The 18,146-nt window shown below is 42.7% G+C and overlaps 1 protein-coding gene across 5 annotated transcripts in view; it reads left to right on the forward strand.

The window, feature by feature from the left end:
• Positions 1–17,461, forward strand: part of APOO (apolipoprotein O) — an 87,379-nt gene extending 69,918 nt beyond the window's left edge. For 3 of the 5 annotated variants that reach the window (XM_034433182.3, XM_060694057.2, XM_060694056.2), the window contains 3 exons: positions 279–386; positions 14,000–14,083; positions 17,189–17,461. In XM_034433182.3, the coding sequence (XP_034289073.1) occupies positions 279–386; positions 14,000–14,056 (165 nt within the window). In that variant the 3' untranslated portion in view covers positions 14,057–14,083; positions 17,189–17,461. Of the gene's footprint in view, positions 1–278; positions 387–13,999; positions 14,084–17,142 lie in introns of all 5 variants that reach the window. The other 2 variants (XM_087871345.1, XM_087871346.1) reach the window with 2 other exon arrangements.
• The last annotated feature ends 685 nt before the right edge of the window (positions 17,462–18,146 follow it).

Below are 18,146 nucleotides of genomic sequence, written 5' to 3' on the forward strand. Positions count from 1 at the left end.
CTTGTGGCTGACCTATAAATTCACTTTTATGGTGGCACTGGAGAAATTGAAAATGTTGTATAATGGGAATATCAATGTTTGTATATGATTAAGGTATCTTAGTATAAGTTGAATAAAGTAGCAGTTATTTCTTGCTGTCTTGTTTACTTTATAATTACAGATTTGTCATGATTTGCTATACTACTTACCTAAATTTAAAAATGTACTGTTTATTGAAGTTGATAAAGCCAAAGTATACCTCTTAAAATGACTATCATCATAACATTGGTTTTTGAAAGGTAACTGGCCTTCGCCTATATGACTGGAGTTTACAAGCATATATAAGCCTAGAATCTCTTTGGAAAGATAGTTCAAAAAAGAAAAAGTCTGCAAAAGCAAGTAGCAAGGTATGGTATCTGAGATGTTTCTTTCATGATGAGTTTGTTTTGGTGGTTCTTGGCTTTTTTGTTTTGATTTGTTTCTGCTAATTTGTTCTTATATTGTAGTTATAAAAGCTATGCAGGGATAAACACAAGCTATACTGGTTCCACAAACTTCAGTAATATTTAGGAAAAGCCTGAAGACCTGGTTCTGCCATTTGGCCTGGAGATCCATTAGGGTAAGGGTCTCCAACCCCTGGCCCTTGGCCCAAAACTGCGCTGTAACCCGTTTGGAACTGGGCTGCACAAGCTAGATAACTTCAGTATACTTTGGACTACAACTCCCTTGCCACTGCCTATGCTGGATACACTAATGGCAGTTGTATATTATAGCAACTATAGAACATGAACTTTATTACCTCTGTCTTAGTTGATCATTACAATTCGAGATAAATCTTAGTAGAAATCATAAATCTTTAAATTTTTGTCTTGTTAGTTTCTCTAAGCCAGAAGGGGACAAGATAAAACTTTATGTTGCCAATGTATAACAGAATTGGAAGGGACCTTGTAGGTCATCTAGTTTAGCTTTCTGCCCAAGCAGCAGACCCTATACCATTTCTGACAGATTTATTTATTGGTTCGATTTATATGCCGCTCTTTTCCGGAGACTCAGAGAGGCTTACAATGCGTTAAGCAATAGCCTTCATACTTTTGTATATATCTGCTTAGTAGGGCTTTCAGGCCCCCCCAAGCGGTGTTATTTTTTTATACAAAGTCAGCTTATTGCCCCCACAAACCGGGTCCTCATTTTACCTACCTTGATCCCCTTGAAGTGATGTCCTGGTGCCTGGAGGCTGTACGGATCTGGATGGGGAGGAACAGACTTAGGCTCAACCCATCCAAGACCGAGTGGCTGTGGTTTCCGACATCCCGATATAGTCAGTTGGTGCCATCACTGACTATTGGGGGCGAGTCATTGGCCCCCATGGAGAGGGCTCGCAACTTGGGATCCTCCTGGACTCACAGCTGTCTTTAGAAGAGCACTTGACGGCTGTGGCCGGGAGGCCGTTTTATCAGGTTCGCCTGATTCGCCAGTTGCATCCCTTTCTGAATCGGGACTCGTTAAATACGGTCACTCATGCCCTTGTCACTTCCCGCCTGGACTACTGCAATGCTCTCTACATGGGGCTCCCCTTGAGCACCCGGAGGCGCCAGCTGGTCCAGAATGCGGTCGCGCGGGTGGTTATGGGAGCGACGGGGCGCTCCCATGTGGCCCCCCCCTCTTGTGCAAGCTGCACTGGCTCCCAGTGGTCTTCCGGGTGCGCTTCAAGGTTTTGATTACCACCTTTAGAGCGCTCCATGGTTTAGGACCGGGGTATCTATGAGACCGCCTTCTGCCACCAGTGGCCTCTCACCGACCAGTACTCTCCCATAGAGAGGGGCTCCTCAGGGTGCCGTCGGCCAAACAATGTTGACTGGCGGCCCCCAGGGGGAGAGCCTTCTCTGTGGGGACACCTGCCATCTGGAATGAGCTCCCCTCGGAGATACGGAGGATCCCGGACCTGCGCGCTTTCCACCGTGCCATCAAAACATTTCTTTTCCAGCAGGCCGGCCTGGCCTAACCTCTCTTTTAAACTTTTTAAAAAATTTTAAAATTTTTAAATTTTAAATTTGTCTTATGAATTTGAGGTGTTTTAAATTTTGTTTTTCAGGCCAATTATTTAATTGTATTTTAATGGTTTTTTAACATTTGTAGTATATATATTTTTATTTGGCTGTTCACCGCCCTGAGTCCTTCGGGAGTAGGGCGATATACAAATTCAATTAATAATAATAATAATAATAATAATAATAATAATAATAATAATAATAATAATAATAATAATAATAATAATACGCTGCGTGTTGTTCTCCTGTAACCAGGCAGACCAGCCCGATCCAAGCTCTAATGATCCCAGCTTTGCCTGCTAATCAGGCAACTCAGCTGGGATCGCCAGAGCCATGTAAAAGGAAAAAAGTTTTCCCCCTCCAGCTTGCTTACCTTAGTTGCTAGTCGCAACGCTTGCCTTGCTTCGCTTGCCTGAATCCATTCCATCAGCAAGCCACTCCTTGCCTGCAATCAAGCAGGCAGGGAGTTGTGGACTTCAACTCCTAGAATTCCTCAGCCAGCAAAATGAAGCTGGCTGAGGAATTCTGGGAGTTGAAGTCTACAAGTCTTAAAGTTGCCAAGGTTGGAGACCCCTGTTCTATTGGGTAAGTTTTTTTCCCCTTTGGGAGCTTTAAAAAAAATTGTTAATTGGGGTTTTTTTTAGTTGTTCTTTTTTAGACTAGCCATTTAAAGTTTAGGAAGTTTTAAATGTAGTTTTCATATAAAAATAAAAATAAAATAAAATAAAATAATATTTGTGCAGCTTTCTGAGATTTAGTGTGTTTCTATAGTGTTTCGCTCTAACTACACAAACACACAAAATCTCACAAAGCTGTATGTGGAATTTTGTGTGTGTAAAGTGTGAAAGTTGTTTTTTGGGGGCTTTTTGTGGCTGTGTGAGGTTCCTGCTTGTTGCAGGGGCCATTTTGGGTCTAGCACAGCTGCTTTTACATTGTGGGTGAGCCAGTTGTGTTGCGCTGTGTGTGTGTAAAGTGTGAAAGTTGTTTTTTTGGGCTCTTTGTGGCTGTGTGAGGTTCCTGCTTGTTGTAGGGGCCATTTTGGGTCTAGCACAACTGCTTTTACATTGTGGGTGAGCCAGTTGATGTTTTTTAATTTTTATTTGGTGTGCGTTGGAAGAGGGGTAGTCTTATACGGCGAGTATAGCTCAAACCCTATATTTTAACAGGAAAAGTCGGGGTCATCTTATATGCCCAGTCGTCTTATACGCCGGAAAATACGGTAATCTTGCTTACATTTTCATAAAAAAATTTTCACCATTACATCTTTAAAAAAAAAAAATCCAAATAAAGACAAATGTTTATAACATAAATTCTAGCATCTTAATTAAACCATTCCATTATATCAAAAATCAATCCAGTTCTTTCCAAATTTTTCTCCATTGCTTCTTTTAACAATATCAAAATACAAATTTTAAAAAGTAATCTAATCTCTTAATCTAAATGTTTACCTTACTACTTTATCATCACCAATCTTAATTCCAAATATATGCAACTTAATTTTTATTTCCATTTATTAATCAAAATTCTTATTTAATATCTAGACCCATTCCATCCAATCTTCAAATCTTAAATTTTTACACAGGGATCTCAAAATTTTTTCATTTCATTTTAGTTATTTTCCAATATTTTCTTTTTCACCCTTTATATATATCTCCAACTATTGTTTAGCTAATTTCCAGCATAGTTCAGTTTGGCTGATTTCCAGCATTTTATCCTCCATAGCTCCACCTATTATTTGGCTGATTTCCAGCATATCTTGTTTTGGCTGAATTTCAGCATAATCTTCTCCATAACTCCGACTATTATTTGGCTGATTTCCAGCATTTTGGCTGATTTCCAGCATATTTTATTTGGCTGATTTCCAGCATCCTCCTCCCTACTCCCAACAATTGTTTGGCTGATTTCCAGCATCTTTTATTTAGGCTGATTTCCAGCATATTTTCCTCCGCATCTCCACTTCAGCTGATAACCAGCCTGTCTTAATTTAAGTATTTTCTTTTCAAAATATTTGTCTATTAATCAACAATTTCCAAATATACTCTTCCAGGGTGTTTCCCACCTATTTCTTAATATAAATCATTCAACATATGTTAAATTCAATCCCAAATTATTACTTCCATCTGTGTATTATTATATCATCCAATAATTATTTAATCATTAACAATTAGTCATATTTATCCTCCTCAACTTTTTACAGTTTAAAATTAAAACATGTTACATCAAATTATACTTTTACAGAAATAACATTTTTGACCACCTTAACTTCATATTTCTATTTTAATTACCCTCTATTTTTTCCTATCTTTATTACACCATAGACACCTTCTGCTTTTATTTAAAACTCATTTAAACATTTAAGCATTGCCTGTTAATTTTATCAATTTTATTTCTTCATTTCCTTATCTGTTCATAATTATTCCACTTCTAAATCAGTACTTCCGTGCTTAAAACTCTGTATATCATTGTAATTCTATTGTAGAATCTGTTCTCTGTAAAATCCATCAGCTTCCTCACTTTTGTTCCTGCGCCACATCTTTTGTTGCTACGCAGTTAATTTAAGTTTTTTTTAATTCCATTGTATTTCTTCTGTTCTTGTTATTCTTTAGACAGAATAGGAGTCCCAAAAATCCAAAGTTATTTTCAGTGTAATCCAAAATAGCTAGTCAAAATGGTTTCTTTTCAAACAGAAGGCAAGTCTTTACAATCAACACTTTCACTTAGTCACAGTTTCAGTCTCCATTTTAAAGCAATTATGTAACCATCCGTTTGTCTCACTTCATCTGGTTTTTAAAGGTGTCAAACACTTTTCTCTTTTCTGAAAAAATCAATCTGTTTCAATTTAAAGAGGATCTTAATTTTCTAATTATATTTCATTAATGGTCAATTCGTTCCAATCAATCTTTACTGAAGTAAATCCCTTAATGGGTCTTTAACCCTTGTTATTTCGTTACAAAATCTTCAAGCCCCACAGATCTTCAGCTGCTGTTTAAGGCTAGGGGTCTTATTAGTAAATGTTTATGCTCAAAGCGCTGTTTCTCGCCTGGGTCAGTATCACTCACCCGGCTTCAAAGCATGTCATTCTTCCTTCCTTCCTCCTGTGCATTTCTTTTCCCCGTTTGTCCTGGCTTCGTGGCAGCCGCCATGGCTGCCATCCCCCCCACCGCCAACTCAAAGGGTTTCCTCCGGCCTCCGAGGAACTTGCCTGTTCCTCTCAGCCGCCCACGGTGTTCCTCTCTTTCCCCTGTCCCTACAGGACAGGTTCAGTCTGCAGACCTGTCGGCAGCGGTTCGTCAGTCAGGGTTTTCGCGGGGCTCATCAGAGCCCGCTATTTCTCTGACTGTATCACCGTGACACCAAACCAGAAGGCCGCCCAGAAGGAGATTACTATTGTGGTGTGTTTCCTACATAGGTAAAGGTAAAGGTTCCCCTCGCATATATGTGCTAGTCGTTCCCGACTCTAGGGAGCGGTGGTCATCTCTGTTTCAAAGCCGAAGAGCCAGCGCTGTCCAAAGACGTCTCCATGGTCATGTGGCCAGCATGACTAAACGCCAAAGGCCCACAGAACGCTATTACCTTCCCACCAAAGGTAATAGTGGTCCCTATTTTTCTACTTGCAATTTTTACGTGCTTTTGAACTGCTAGGCTGGCAGAAGCTGGGACAAGTAACGGGAGCTCACCCCGTTACGCAGGACTAGGGATTCGAACTGCTGAACTGCCGACCTTTCGATTGACAAGCTCAGAGTCTTAGCCACTGAGGCACTGCGTCCTTGTTTTCTACATATATTTGTTAATTGGTTAGCAAAAAATACATCTATTTTTTCTGCTTGGTTGGGTGGGTAGTATACACCTATGACAATGTCATTCGTTTTTTCTTTTATATTGACCCTTATGCATCCTAGGAGGTTTTCGTCTTTGGTTTCGTACATTTTGTAGCAGTATAGTGGTCTTTTACATATAGTATAATTCCACCTCCTCTTTTATTTTATTTATTTATTTTATTTTATTTTTGAATTTGTATACCGCCCTTCTCCCTGAGGACTCAGGGCGGTGAACAGCCAAATAAAAACATCAAATACAAATATTAAAATACAGTTAAAAAAATATATATATAAATTTGGCCCCATTAATTAAAACAATAAACAAAACAATTAAAAACACTTAAAAAGAATTAGGCCAGCCCGGCTTGTTGGAAAAGGAAGGTTTTAAGGGCACGGCGGAAGGCACTGAGGTCATGGATTCTCCTTATCTCAGGGGGCAACTGATTCCAGAGGGTGGCAGCCCCCACAGAGAAGGGCCCCCCCCTGGGGGTCACCAGCCTGCATTGTTTGGCTGATGGCACCCCGAGGAGGCCCTCTCTGTGGGAGCACACGGGTCGATGGGAGGTCGTCGGTGGCAGCAGGCGGTCTCGGAGATAGCTAGGCCCTATGCCATGGAGCGCTTTAAAGGTGATAACCAACACCTTGAAGCGCACCCGGAAGACCACTGGTAGCCAGTGCAGCTCGCGCAGGAGCGGTGTTACATGGGAGCGCCATGCTGCTCCCGTCACTACCCGCGCTGCTGCGTTCTGGACCAGTTGGAGCCTCCGGGTGCTCTTCAAGGGGAGCCCCATGTAGAGAGCGTTACAGTAATCAAGGCGAGAGGTCACGAGGGCATGAGTGACTGTGCACAGGGAATCGCGATCAAGAAAGGGCCGCAACTGGCGGATCAGGCGAACCTGATAAAAGGTCCCCCTGGTTACAGCCGTCAGATGTTCCTCCAAGGACAGCTGCGTATCCAGGAGGACTCCCAGATTGCGAGCCCTCTCTGTGGGGGCCAAAGACTCGCCCCCAATAGTCAGTGATGGAGTCAACTGACTATATCGGGATGCCGGGAACCACAGCCACTCAGTCTTGGAAGGGTTGAGCTTGAGCCTGTTCCTCCCCATCCAGATCCGTACAGCCTCCAGGCACTGGGACATCACTTCAAGGGCATCATTGGGGTGGCCTGGGGTGGAGATGTACAGCTGAGTATCATCAGCGTACTGGTGGTATCTCACCCCAAAGCCACGGATGATCTCGCCCAGCGGCTTCACATAAATGTTGAACAGGAGGGGCGAGAGGACCGACCCCTGAGGCACTCCACATATAAGAGGCCTCGAGGTCGACCTCTGCCCCCCTGCCAACACGAACTGCGACCGGTCGGAGAGAAAGGAGGAGAACCACCGTAACACGGTGCCCCCCATCCCCAACTCTTCCAACCGGTGCAGCATGATACCATGGTCGATGGTATCAAAAGCCGCTGAGAGGTCTAACAGGACCAGAACAGAGGAGCAACCCCTGTCCCGAGCCCTCCAGAGATCATCAACCAACGCGACCAATGCCGTTTCCGTGCTGTGCCCAGGCCTGAAACCAGACTGGAACGGATCCAGATAGGATGTTTCCTCCAGGAATTGCGGAAACTGTCGCGCGACCACACTCTCAACAACCTTCGCCAGAAAGCGAAGGTTGGAGACAGGACGATAGTTAGCCAATATTGCCGGATCCAGGGACGGCTTCTTGAGGAGAGGCCTCACCACCGCCTCTTTCAAGGCCGCGGGGAAGTGACCCTCACTCAATGAAGCGTTGATAACACCCTGGAGCCAGCCTCGTGTAACCTCCCGGGAGGCCAGTACCAACCAGGAGGGACACGGGTCCAATAAACATGTGGCCGCACTAAGTCTCCCCAAAATCCTGTCCACATCATCGGGAGTCACAGCATCAAACTCCTCCCAGATAACATTCTCAAGACTATTCCTCGTCACCCTGCCCTGATCTACCCAGTCAGAGTCCAAGTCCCCCCGGATCTGAGCGATTTTGTCATACAGGTATTGTCCGAAATCCTCCGCCCTGCCTTCCAAGGGATCCTCCCGCGCCCCCAGATGGAGCAGGGAGTGGGTTACCCTGAACAGGGCTGCCGGACGATTCCCTGATGACGCAATAGAGGCGGAAAAGTAATTACACTTTGCCGTCTTTATCGCCACTAGGTAGGTCTTAATATGCGACCTTACCAGTGTTTGGTCAGATTCAGCGCGACTGGCCCTCCAACCGCTCTCTAGGCGTCTTTTCCGGCGTTTCATCTCCCTCAGCTCCTCGGTGAACCAAGGAGCCGCGAGGGATCGACAGCGGGTCAGAGGCCGCAAAGGCACGACTCGATCCAAGGCCCCACCAGCCGCCCGATCCCAGGCAGCTACCAGGTCCTCGGCCGAGTCGTGTGCCAGATCATCAGGAATTGGCCCAAGCTCCGTCTGGAACCTATCAGGATCCATCAGGCGCCTGGGGCGGACCCATCTAATTGGGACCGCCTCCCTGCGGCGGGGTGTAGCGGTACGAAGGTCCAGACGAAGGAGTGAGTGATCTGACCATGACAAGGGTTTTATTTATTTATTTATTTATTAGATTTTTATACCGCCCCCTCTCCCGAAGGACTCGGGGCGGTGAACAGCCAAAGTTAAAAACATACAATATAAACAATTAAAAATACGTTTAAAACAGAATTAAATCTAAAATGGCTCCCCCATTTAAAATGCCTTACCCATACCCCTATAAAAAGACGAATTTAAAATTTAAAAATTTAAAATTTCCACATTTAAAAAGGGGGAAGATTTAGGCCAGGCCAGCTTGATAAAATAGAAAGGTCTTAAGCGCGCGGCGGAAGGTGCGCAGATCCGGGATCCTACGTATCTCCGGGGGGAGCTCGTTCCAAATCGTAGGTGCCCCCACAGAGAAGGCTCTCCCCCTAGGGGCCGACAGCCGACATTGTTTGGCCGACGGCACCCGGAGGAGCCCCTCTCTATGGGAGCGTACTGGCCGGTGGGAGGCTATTGGTGGTAGCAGGCAGTTCCATGTCTATATCCCCTATAACAAGATCACTCAACCACTGGCCAGAGACAAAAATCAAGTCTAGAGTGTGTGTCCCCCCCCGTGAGTGGGACCATGAACTAACTGGGTCAGGTCCATGGCCGTCATGGAAGCCATGAACTCCCGAGCCATCCCAGACGTTTCACCAACGGATGGCAAGTTGAAATCACCCATGACCATAAGCCTGGGTGTATCAACTGCCACCGTGGTTATCACGTCGAGTAGCTCAGGCAGGGCTGCTGCCACACGGCAGGGAGCCAGGTCCGCAAGCAGCAAGCCCATCTGAACCCCATGACCCCATCTCACAAAGAGGGACTCACATCCGGCAGTCTGAGGCACAGTGGTCTCCCTCGGACCAAGACCTTCTTTAATAATAACCGCCACCCCCCCACCCCTCCCCTGGGCTCTCGGCTGATGGAATGCTCTGAAACCTGGTGGGCACATCTCGACCAGAGGGACTCCTCCCTCCGGTCCCAACCAGGTCTCCGTAATACCAGCCAGGTCCGCTCCCCCCTCCTGGATAAGATCGTGAATGAGGGGGGCCTTATTTACCACAGACCTAGCGTTGCACAGCATCAGCCGCAGGCCCAGGTCCTGAGTATCTAAGCCACCTAGTATCCGAGGGGAGCTTTGGGGGCCGGGGCGCGCAATTGCTCTCAAACAGCAAGTGCCCGTCCCCAACACATGATGTGGCCCCCTGCTCCCGCCATATCTGCCCCTCCCAACCACCGTGCTGATGGTATTTCCCTCATTGGGATAGCCCTCCGCCCCCTCCCCATTCCCTCGTCCAGTGTCCTCCAAACCGTTACCCCATGCCGGGCTCGGCTCTGACCTTGGTGGATTATCCCCCCCATCCCCTTTGGTCGTCCTCCCGGTTCCCCTTAAAAAATTATTAAAAATCCTAATTAAAAAGCCCCTTAATCCCCGCTTTGAAACATGAAACCTCTCAGGGCTCCAAAACCCGTCCTTAAGGTAGGCCTTTGATAACATGGAAGGCCATCGCCGCGAGAGGGGGGCATCTCGCAGCGCAAGCAGGTCTGCTGAGGTATAAGCCATACATAGATGAGAGGTAGAAAGTCTGGTCAGGAGTTTGATGAATAGTCTAAGGTATTGGAGCAAGATGGACCTCAAAGCCGGTGGGCTGGACTCCACTGCCCTCTCACTGCAATGGGAGGAGTCCCGTGTCAGTTCATCAAAATTGGAGGTAAGGATCCAAGCCACCCTCTCACGGTGGCTAGCCCAGATGGAAAGGGCTTAGGAAAGTTAGATGGTCTATTCCTCCATTGGTGAAAGGCAACAACTCCCTCAGCTCCCGCATGACAATTGCCCAAACACCCTCCAGCTTGGGGCACAAGATGAGAAAGGAGCCAAACCATAGAGGCATGATGATATTGAACCCGCGGGAGAGAAGATATTCAAAAGGGAGGGATAACATACAGCTGGATACAGTCTGGAGGCGGGGAGCCAAAGACCAAGTCAAAGGCATGGGGGGGGAGGAGAGATCAATCGAGGCGACCAGATGACCAGGTTTTTTTGGCCGCACTCCAGCCTCTCCAACCCCCAGAACCTCATAAATCCCCATGATTGTATGATTTATGGGGTCTGAGTTTTTTGAACAGTTGTATCCTTCTATTAGTATGTTCCAGTCATGGGTTTCATCCCACCAAGTTTCTGTTATTCCACCTATATCATATCTACCTTTGTGTATTAATAGTTCAAATTCACCTTGTTTGTTCCCCAAACTTTGCGCATTTGTATATAGGCATTTGAGATCTTTATCTCTGACTCTGGCTATGCTTCGTATGTCTCCTATTTGATGCTTTTCTTCCTTCCCATCCCTCCTTTGCCTCATTATTTGATTTGTTTTCTAGGAGTTTTTGCTTGGAATTAGGTCTTGAAAATCCTAAAGTTTGACCACCTTCCCTCCTCAATTTTAGTTTCAAGCCCTCCTGATAAGTTGAGCCAGTTGTTTTCTGAAAACATTCTCCCCAGTTTTTCTTATGTGCAGCCCATCCCTTGCCAAAAGCCCATCGTGGAGGTAGTACAGACCATGATCCAGGAATCCAAAGTTCTTTTGACAACACCAACCCTTTAGCCCATGGGTCCTCAAACTACAGCCCGCGGGCCGCATGCAGCCTGCTGAACCAATTAATCTGGCCCGCGGAGCACCACAAGGTTGCTCCACCCACATCACCCCACCCACCCTTCAGCAGAGTGCAGGACTTGCCTTCAGGAGAGCTGCAGGCTGGAACCAAAAGGTAAGCTCAACAATTTTAGCCTGCAGAATGCTTGTGGATGTGTGTGTGTGTGGGGGGGGTTAGAAGAGGCAAAAAACAGGCAAAAATGGCCCGTTTTTTTACCAAAAAACGAGCCATTTTTGCCTGGTTTTAGCCTGCAGAATGCTTGGGGGGGGGGTTAGAAGAGGCAAAAAACAGGCCAAAATGGCCCGTTTTTGCCTAAAAAACAAGCCATTTTTGTCTAGTTTTAGCCTGGAGAATGCTTGTGGAGGGGGGGGTTAGAAGAGGCAAAAAAACAGGCCAAAATGGCCCATTTTTGCCCAAAAAAACTAGCCATTTTTGCCTAGTTTTAGCCTGCAGAATGCTTGTGGAGGTTGGGGGGGGTTTAGAAGAGGCAAAAAACAGGCAAAAATGGCCCGTTTTTTTACCAAAAACGAGCCATTTTTGCCTGGTTTTAGCCTGCAGAATGCTTGTCGAGGGGGGGGGGTTAGAAGAGGCAAAAAAACAGGCCAAAATGACCCATTTTTGCCCAAAAAAACTAGCCATTTTTGCCTAGTTTTAGCCTGCAGAATGCTTGTGGAGGTTGGGGGGGTTTAGAAGAGGCAAAAAACAGGCCAAAATGGCCCATTTTTGCCCAAAAAATGAGCCATTTTTGCCTGGTTTTAGCCTGCAGAATGGTTGTGGAGGGGGGGGGTTTAAAAGAGGCAAAAAACAGGTCAAAATGGCCTGTTTTTGCCCAAAAAACTAGCCATTTTTGCCTAGTTTTAGCCTGCAGAATGCTTGTGAGGTGAGGGGGAGGTTAGAAGAGGCAAAAAACAGGCAAAAATGGCCCGTTTTTGCCCAAAAAACGAGCCATTTTTGCCTAGTTTCAGCCTGCAGAATGCTTGTGGGGGGGGGGGGGCGGGGGTTTAGAAGAGGCAAAAAACAGGCCAAAATGGCCCTTTTTTCACCTTCACCGCCTCCACAAGATAGAGAGAGAGACAGAAAGAAAGAGAAAAGAGAGGGAGAGAGAGACAGAAAGAGAGAGGGAGGGAGGGAGAGAAGGAAAGAGAGAGGGAAAGAGAGAGAGAAAAAAAAAGAAAAAAAGAATGAAAGAGAAAGGGGAGAGGGGAGACGGAGAGAGACAGACAGAGAGACGGAAAGAGAGAGGGAGAGAGAAGGAGAGAGAAAGAAAGATAGAAAGAGAGAGGGAGAGAGAAGGAGAGAGAGAGAGAAAGAAAGCGAGGGGGGAGAGAGAGAGGGAGAGAGAAGGAAAGAGAGAGAAAGAAAGAGGCAGACACAGAAAGACAGAGAGAGAGAGAAAGAGAGAAAGAATGAAAGAGAAAGAGGGGAGAGAGAAAGAGAAGGAGAGGGAGAAAGAAAAAGAGAGGGAGAGAGAGAAGGAAAGAGAGTGAGACAAAGAGATAGAGAGAGACAGAGAGAGATTTCTCAAGCTCCTTGGGGCTGAGAAGAATTGCAGCAAAACTGAGTTTCCTGAAGTGGACCACTAGACTCCTAAACAACTGAAAAAACGATCTAGTAAAAAGAAAAGGCAACCAAAAGAGCAACATGCAAACAAAAGCAAATAAAACACCCCCAGGAGCAAAACAAATTAAAGTTTAATTTGTGTGCATTGTTCAATTGACTGTTAAATTGGCCCACCCGGTCACATGACCTAGCCATGACCACCTAGTCACATGACCACCTAGCCATGCCCTCCCAGCCGATCTGGCCCCCCAATAGTTTGAGGAACCGTGAATTGGCCCCCTGTTTAAAAAGTTTGAGGATCCCCGCTTTAGCCAGTGGTTCACTTCTAAAATCCTTTGTTCTTTTCCTGGATGTTGACCTTTCGTTGGCAGTACAGATGAAAAAACTACTTGTACACTTAATTCCTTAACTTTCTTGCCTAGCTGCTTATAATCACTCAATTTTGTTTTCAGGTCCATTTTCATGTCATTTGTCTCTAAGTGTAGTAGTGGTAGAAATGATAGTAATCTCTGGGTTTTATTATTTTGGTTAGGTTCTTAGCCAAATCTTTGATTTTTGCTCCACGGAAACAACATACCTCTCTGGATTGACTGTCTGGTCTACAGACAGCTGGTTCTATTTCCTTGAGAATTGAATCTCCTATCACCAACGCTCACCTTTTTTTTCTTAGGGAGGTTTGGGGTATTTTTCTACCTGTCACAGAAGCACTTGAGGATGCTACTTTTTAGGGACATTTGATGATGCTTCTTTTTTAGGTATCTGCATGTTTTCTTCCAGTTTTCTATGAAAACTGCATGTTTTCTATGAAATCGATTACTCAGCACCAGGGAGACTGCATCAGAGTGTGTTGGGTTGAACAGGGGTTTTGTACTAGGTTTGTGTTTTTTTCTATGAGTGACATGTATTAGTCTCCAGAGCAATACCCCCATCCCCCTGAGATTAAAATTAAATTAGGGTGATCAATATATAATCTGAAAAGTTTCCTAACTGCCATTTTATTACTAAAATAGATGCAGACGCTTTCCTTTTAATACGCAATACTATCTTGTTTTTTCACCTAAGTATCTCATTTACTCAGATATCTGACTATTTATCTCAAAAGATTTTTTTTGCCCCATAGGCAGAGTTATATAATCAAAGGAGTAACTTTGTGTTTTTCCCCCCAAAAAATCCAAGCCCACATACCAGTTTTTTCTCAAATATTCCAAAATGCATGCTTAGGAGAAATAAAAATTAGCTACCATCTTAACATGAACATATGGAATCTGAGCTGTTAAATATTTCTAAACATTTCAGGAGGTAATTTTGTAAGACTTTCTTGGTTATCTCTCAATTAACTTTGTTTCTAAATAACTTCAGTCTGTATTTTTTTTTTATTTCCTTGTTCATTAAGTCCAATGCAGAAAGTGATAAAGAATTGAAAGTACAAGAAGAAAGAGCAGTAAAATAAAATACTCCATTACTACTTGTTGAACAGGTAAAAAAAAACCAAGCATGTACTATTCTTAGGACAAAATTGTAGTGTTAAAATTGTACTCTTTATAAGGAATATCAGTGACAGAATAACGGTCCATTTAGGGCTATCATTCCACTTGTTAATTAGAACATTATTAGAATAATTTGGAGCAGAATTTAGAAATATTTATTTTTATTCTAACAGTTAATCAGAAACACTTTGAATAAAAATAAATATTTCTGAATTCTGCTCCAAATTGTTCTAATAATATTCTAATTAACAAGTGGAATAATTTAATGCACATGCCAAATCAAACTAATCCACTATATAAAGATGAGCAATTTTAGTTGACCAGAAACTGTCCATTTTGCATACAGAAAGTATATACTAAATCATAAGACTATCTAGTTAAAATAAATTATTTGAAGTGCTTTATAACATTAGTAGAGCAACAATGAAGACCTATGAACAATTAGAATAGATGAAACTAGTCTAAATAGAATACATTTAAACATGCTGAATTCTTCTTGCGCAATTCCCTATGCATTTGGGCCAGGTAGTTCATTGACCTTTGATGGTGATCTGGCTTTTGTATGGAGGGTTATTATTTAACCAAGGCACCATGGGGTTATATTGTTACAAAGGTTTTAATCTTTGTATTCTGACCAGAATAATTGCTGTGAAAGTGTGGCTCTATAAATCATTTAAGTAAATAAATAACTTCCCTCCTCCATTTTTTCACAATAGCTGTTAGCAGTTTAAAATTTTCCATTTAATGGCTGTTGTTAAACATGTTGCCTTCCTAACAACTTTATAAACTATGGATTCAGTAGTTGAGAATAAGTTTTTCAGATTTGGCCATCATATTCACTTGAATTTCCATATTTTTTGGAATATAAGATGCACCTTTCCCCCCCTAAAAGAGGCTGAAAATTTGGGTGTGTCTTATACTCCAAATGTAGCTTTTTTGAAGCTTTTTTTCAGCTCTAACGAGGTGCTAACAAGGCAGTAGCAAGTGAAGGATCTTCCCAGCTTTGCCTGCTCCCTCGACTCTCCGCAGTGCTTTAACGAAGCGCTAGCGAGTGAAGCGATCTCTATGCTTTGCTCCGACTCTCAGCTGTTCTTTAGAAGCTTTTTTTCAGCCCTAACTAGGCGCTAGCCGAGTGAAGCAATCTCCCCTGGCTCTCTGTAGTCCAATAGATATAGTTCTAAACCAGTATATCACAGTGCATTATAATTTACAGCATGGTATGCTACAATTCATGTAAAGTTGAAGCAAGAGCTTGACAACCTGGTAAGGAAAAAAGAAAAGAAATATGCAAACTTGCTAGGAAGAAAGTGAAGAAATATGGTTGTTAGGCTTGTTTTCTTATTGCTGACTTTTTAACACTTAATGCCCATTGTTTGCCTTGTTTGTTTGATTGGATTTTAGAAAAAAAAATTAAATATTCAATAAAGTTAGATTAAATTTTAGTTATTTTTAAACATGCTGAGAAAGCAAACATGCCAATAGGGCTACTTTAAAAACCATTAACTGTGTTTTATTACTGAAGTTATCTTTTCTGATAATTTCAAAGATATGGTAATATGCACAGTTTTTTAAATTACAAAGATAACTGTAACTCTGTAAAGCAGGGGTGTCAAACTGAATTTCTTTGAGGGCTGGATCAGCTTTGTAGTTCTCCGCAGGCCAACAGGGGGGAGACAGAATGGATGTTTTTTGCAGCACCCTGCCGGCCAGGCCCCCCACATCTCGTTTTCCCCCTTTATGGCCTCCAGCAGCACTCTACCGGCAAAAAACGGGCTGCGCAGAGGCCCCGTGAGGCCTGTTTTCGGCCTCCCTGACCTCCAGCAGAGTGCTGCAGAAGGTCGGGTTGGCCGAAAATGGGCCGTGGTGGGGCTTCACATGGCCAGTTTTGGTCTGCAGCAGCATAGCGGGTTGGTCCTTTGATATTTCCAGGCCAGCCCCACGGGCCGGATTTAAATACCCCACGAGCCGGATTCGGCCTGTGGGCCTTGAACCCATGAACCCATGCTGTAAAGGCTTAACTTTTAAAATAGGAATCAGGATATAAATTCTGCTATGCTGTTCAATGCGAGAAATCATACTTTGGCTTCTCCAGCAAAAATACCTTTCAGATAGAGACTTAGCTGATGGCAGTTGGAAAAAATACATTGAACAACTTGGAGAAGAAGCTGATCCAACATATGTTTCCTGTGTTCCCATCCACGCAATTAATAATTCTTGTTATTGTAAACAAAGAAAAAACTTCTACCCATAGGGTAATGAACATTTACAGATTATTCAAAATACCAGTGTGTGTCTCTTTAACATCAAATAGGAATCTGGTTCTGCTCTTTTTAGCCGGTACACTCAGAAAGTCTCAAGGGTACTACCATATCTCTAAAGGTCAAACCTAAAGGCTAGCAGACAAATAACTGCTCCAGAGTCTAAATACAAGGCAAACAAGCAGTAAGAACACTAAAATATAAAACCATTTATTTAACTCTCTATTTACATAATAGAGGAAAACATTTTCATTTGTATTCCTTGTACATGATATGGCCATATTTCTCTAGTTCATTTCTATTCTATGCATTATGTATCACAATCCACTATCAACCCATTTCCTTCATCTCTGCTTATAGAATTAGCCTTATTCAGCCTTATTTTTTTCTAAGAAGCAGTGATGGGCTTTCTTTTTTCCATACTGAAACTGTACCTTTACTTCCCATGTGTCCAGAAATATTCTGAGTAATTAAAATAATACAGGCCTAGAGGAACCAATGGAATACTTCATCCATCCATCCATCGGAAACTAGGGCTTTGTTTCAATTAATTGGAAAATAGCACCAAAAAGCAGACAGATTTCTTCATACTGCTCCTGAATAATTCTGTCACATTTTTCTATTAAGTCAGAATTTAACTTTTGCCAGTCTGATTTCTGTGAATATATAAAGATGTAAAAGATTTGTTGCATTCCAGATCACTATAAGCCATATTTGAATATCCTAGAACAGGGATGGTAAAGATGTACTTCAAGATAATCTAATTTATATCATTATTCTTTTGAATATAGATGGATAGATAACATATAGAAATCAACACTTTTTTCAAAATTACAGAATCTATGAAGATTGAACCTGGTTTGCCACTGTCTTTGCTTTGGAAAGATTAGCTTGAAAACTGTCGAATAAGAAATACTATGATTGTGTTCTGCCAGCTTTGGACTTATGGTCAAAGTTCTGCATCATTATCTTAAATTCCTTTGAGACCCGAGTCTCTGAATTCCCAAGCAATACTTGCAAAGAAATATGTTTAATTAAATTTAATGAGATGTAATGCTACATAAATGTTTAAGATTAGGCTACAAATTAATGTCAAAACTTCTTAGTCTCTTGTCACTGTTTATAGGCTTAATTAAAATGAATATTGAAAAAACATTGATCTCTTTGTTTTTCTTCTATTAATTACGTTGTGCTATCTTACTAGCATTTGTATAGAAAGTTAAGAGAAAATGAATAACATTTTTGATAAAGTAACAAGTAAAGTAAAGTAACAAGTAAAGTAACTTGTCTTGTCAAAGTTGGTAGGGGTAAAAAACAAAAATACAATACATTGTCTGAATTTTCCCTTTCCTCTGCAAATTAATTCTTCTGGATAACAGAAGTCAATGGGAAGTATATAATGGAGCATCTGTGAGCTTGCTTCTGTAGACTGATGGGAACAAAACTCCTTTAAGCGTTTTTTTTTCCTTGCTTGAATGCACAGTTGAGTATAGGTTAGAATGTTCAACTGCTAGATTGAACAATGATTTATTCTTGGGCATCAATAAAGAAAAATTATGCAGTATAGAAATCCAAATACCCAACCCTAGATTGGGGATGACAGATAAAATTTGGAGTGCTTACAGCTATTTGCATGAAATGTTTCTGATGGGGAAAAAAGATTAGCACAATCATAAAATACGTTTTCAATTTCAGTGTCAAATATACACATTTACAAATGAATTGAAACAAGCAAGCAAAATAAACACTGAGAATTTACATATGTTAAGGATATTAACATATTAACACTCAAACC

Source organism: Pantherophis guttatus, chromosome 5 (assembly GCF_059756535.1).
Source record: "Pantherophis guttatus breed Tessera chromosome 5, ASM5975653v1, whole genome shotgun sequence".
In the NCBI taxonomy this organism is placed as follows: Eukaryota; Metazoa; Chordata; class Lepidosauria; order Squamata; family Colubridae; genus Pantherophis; species Pantherophis guttatus.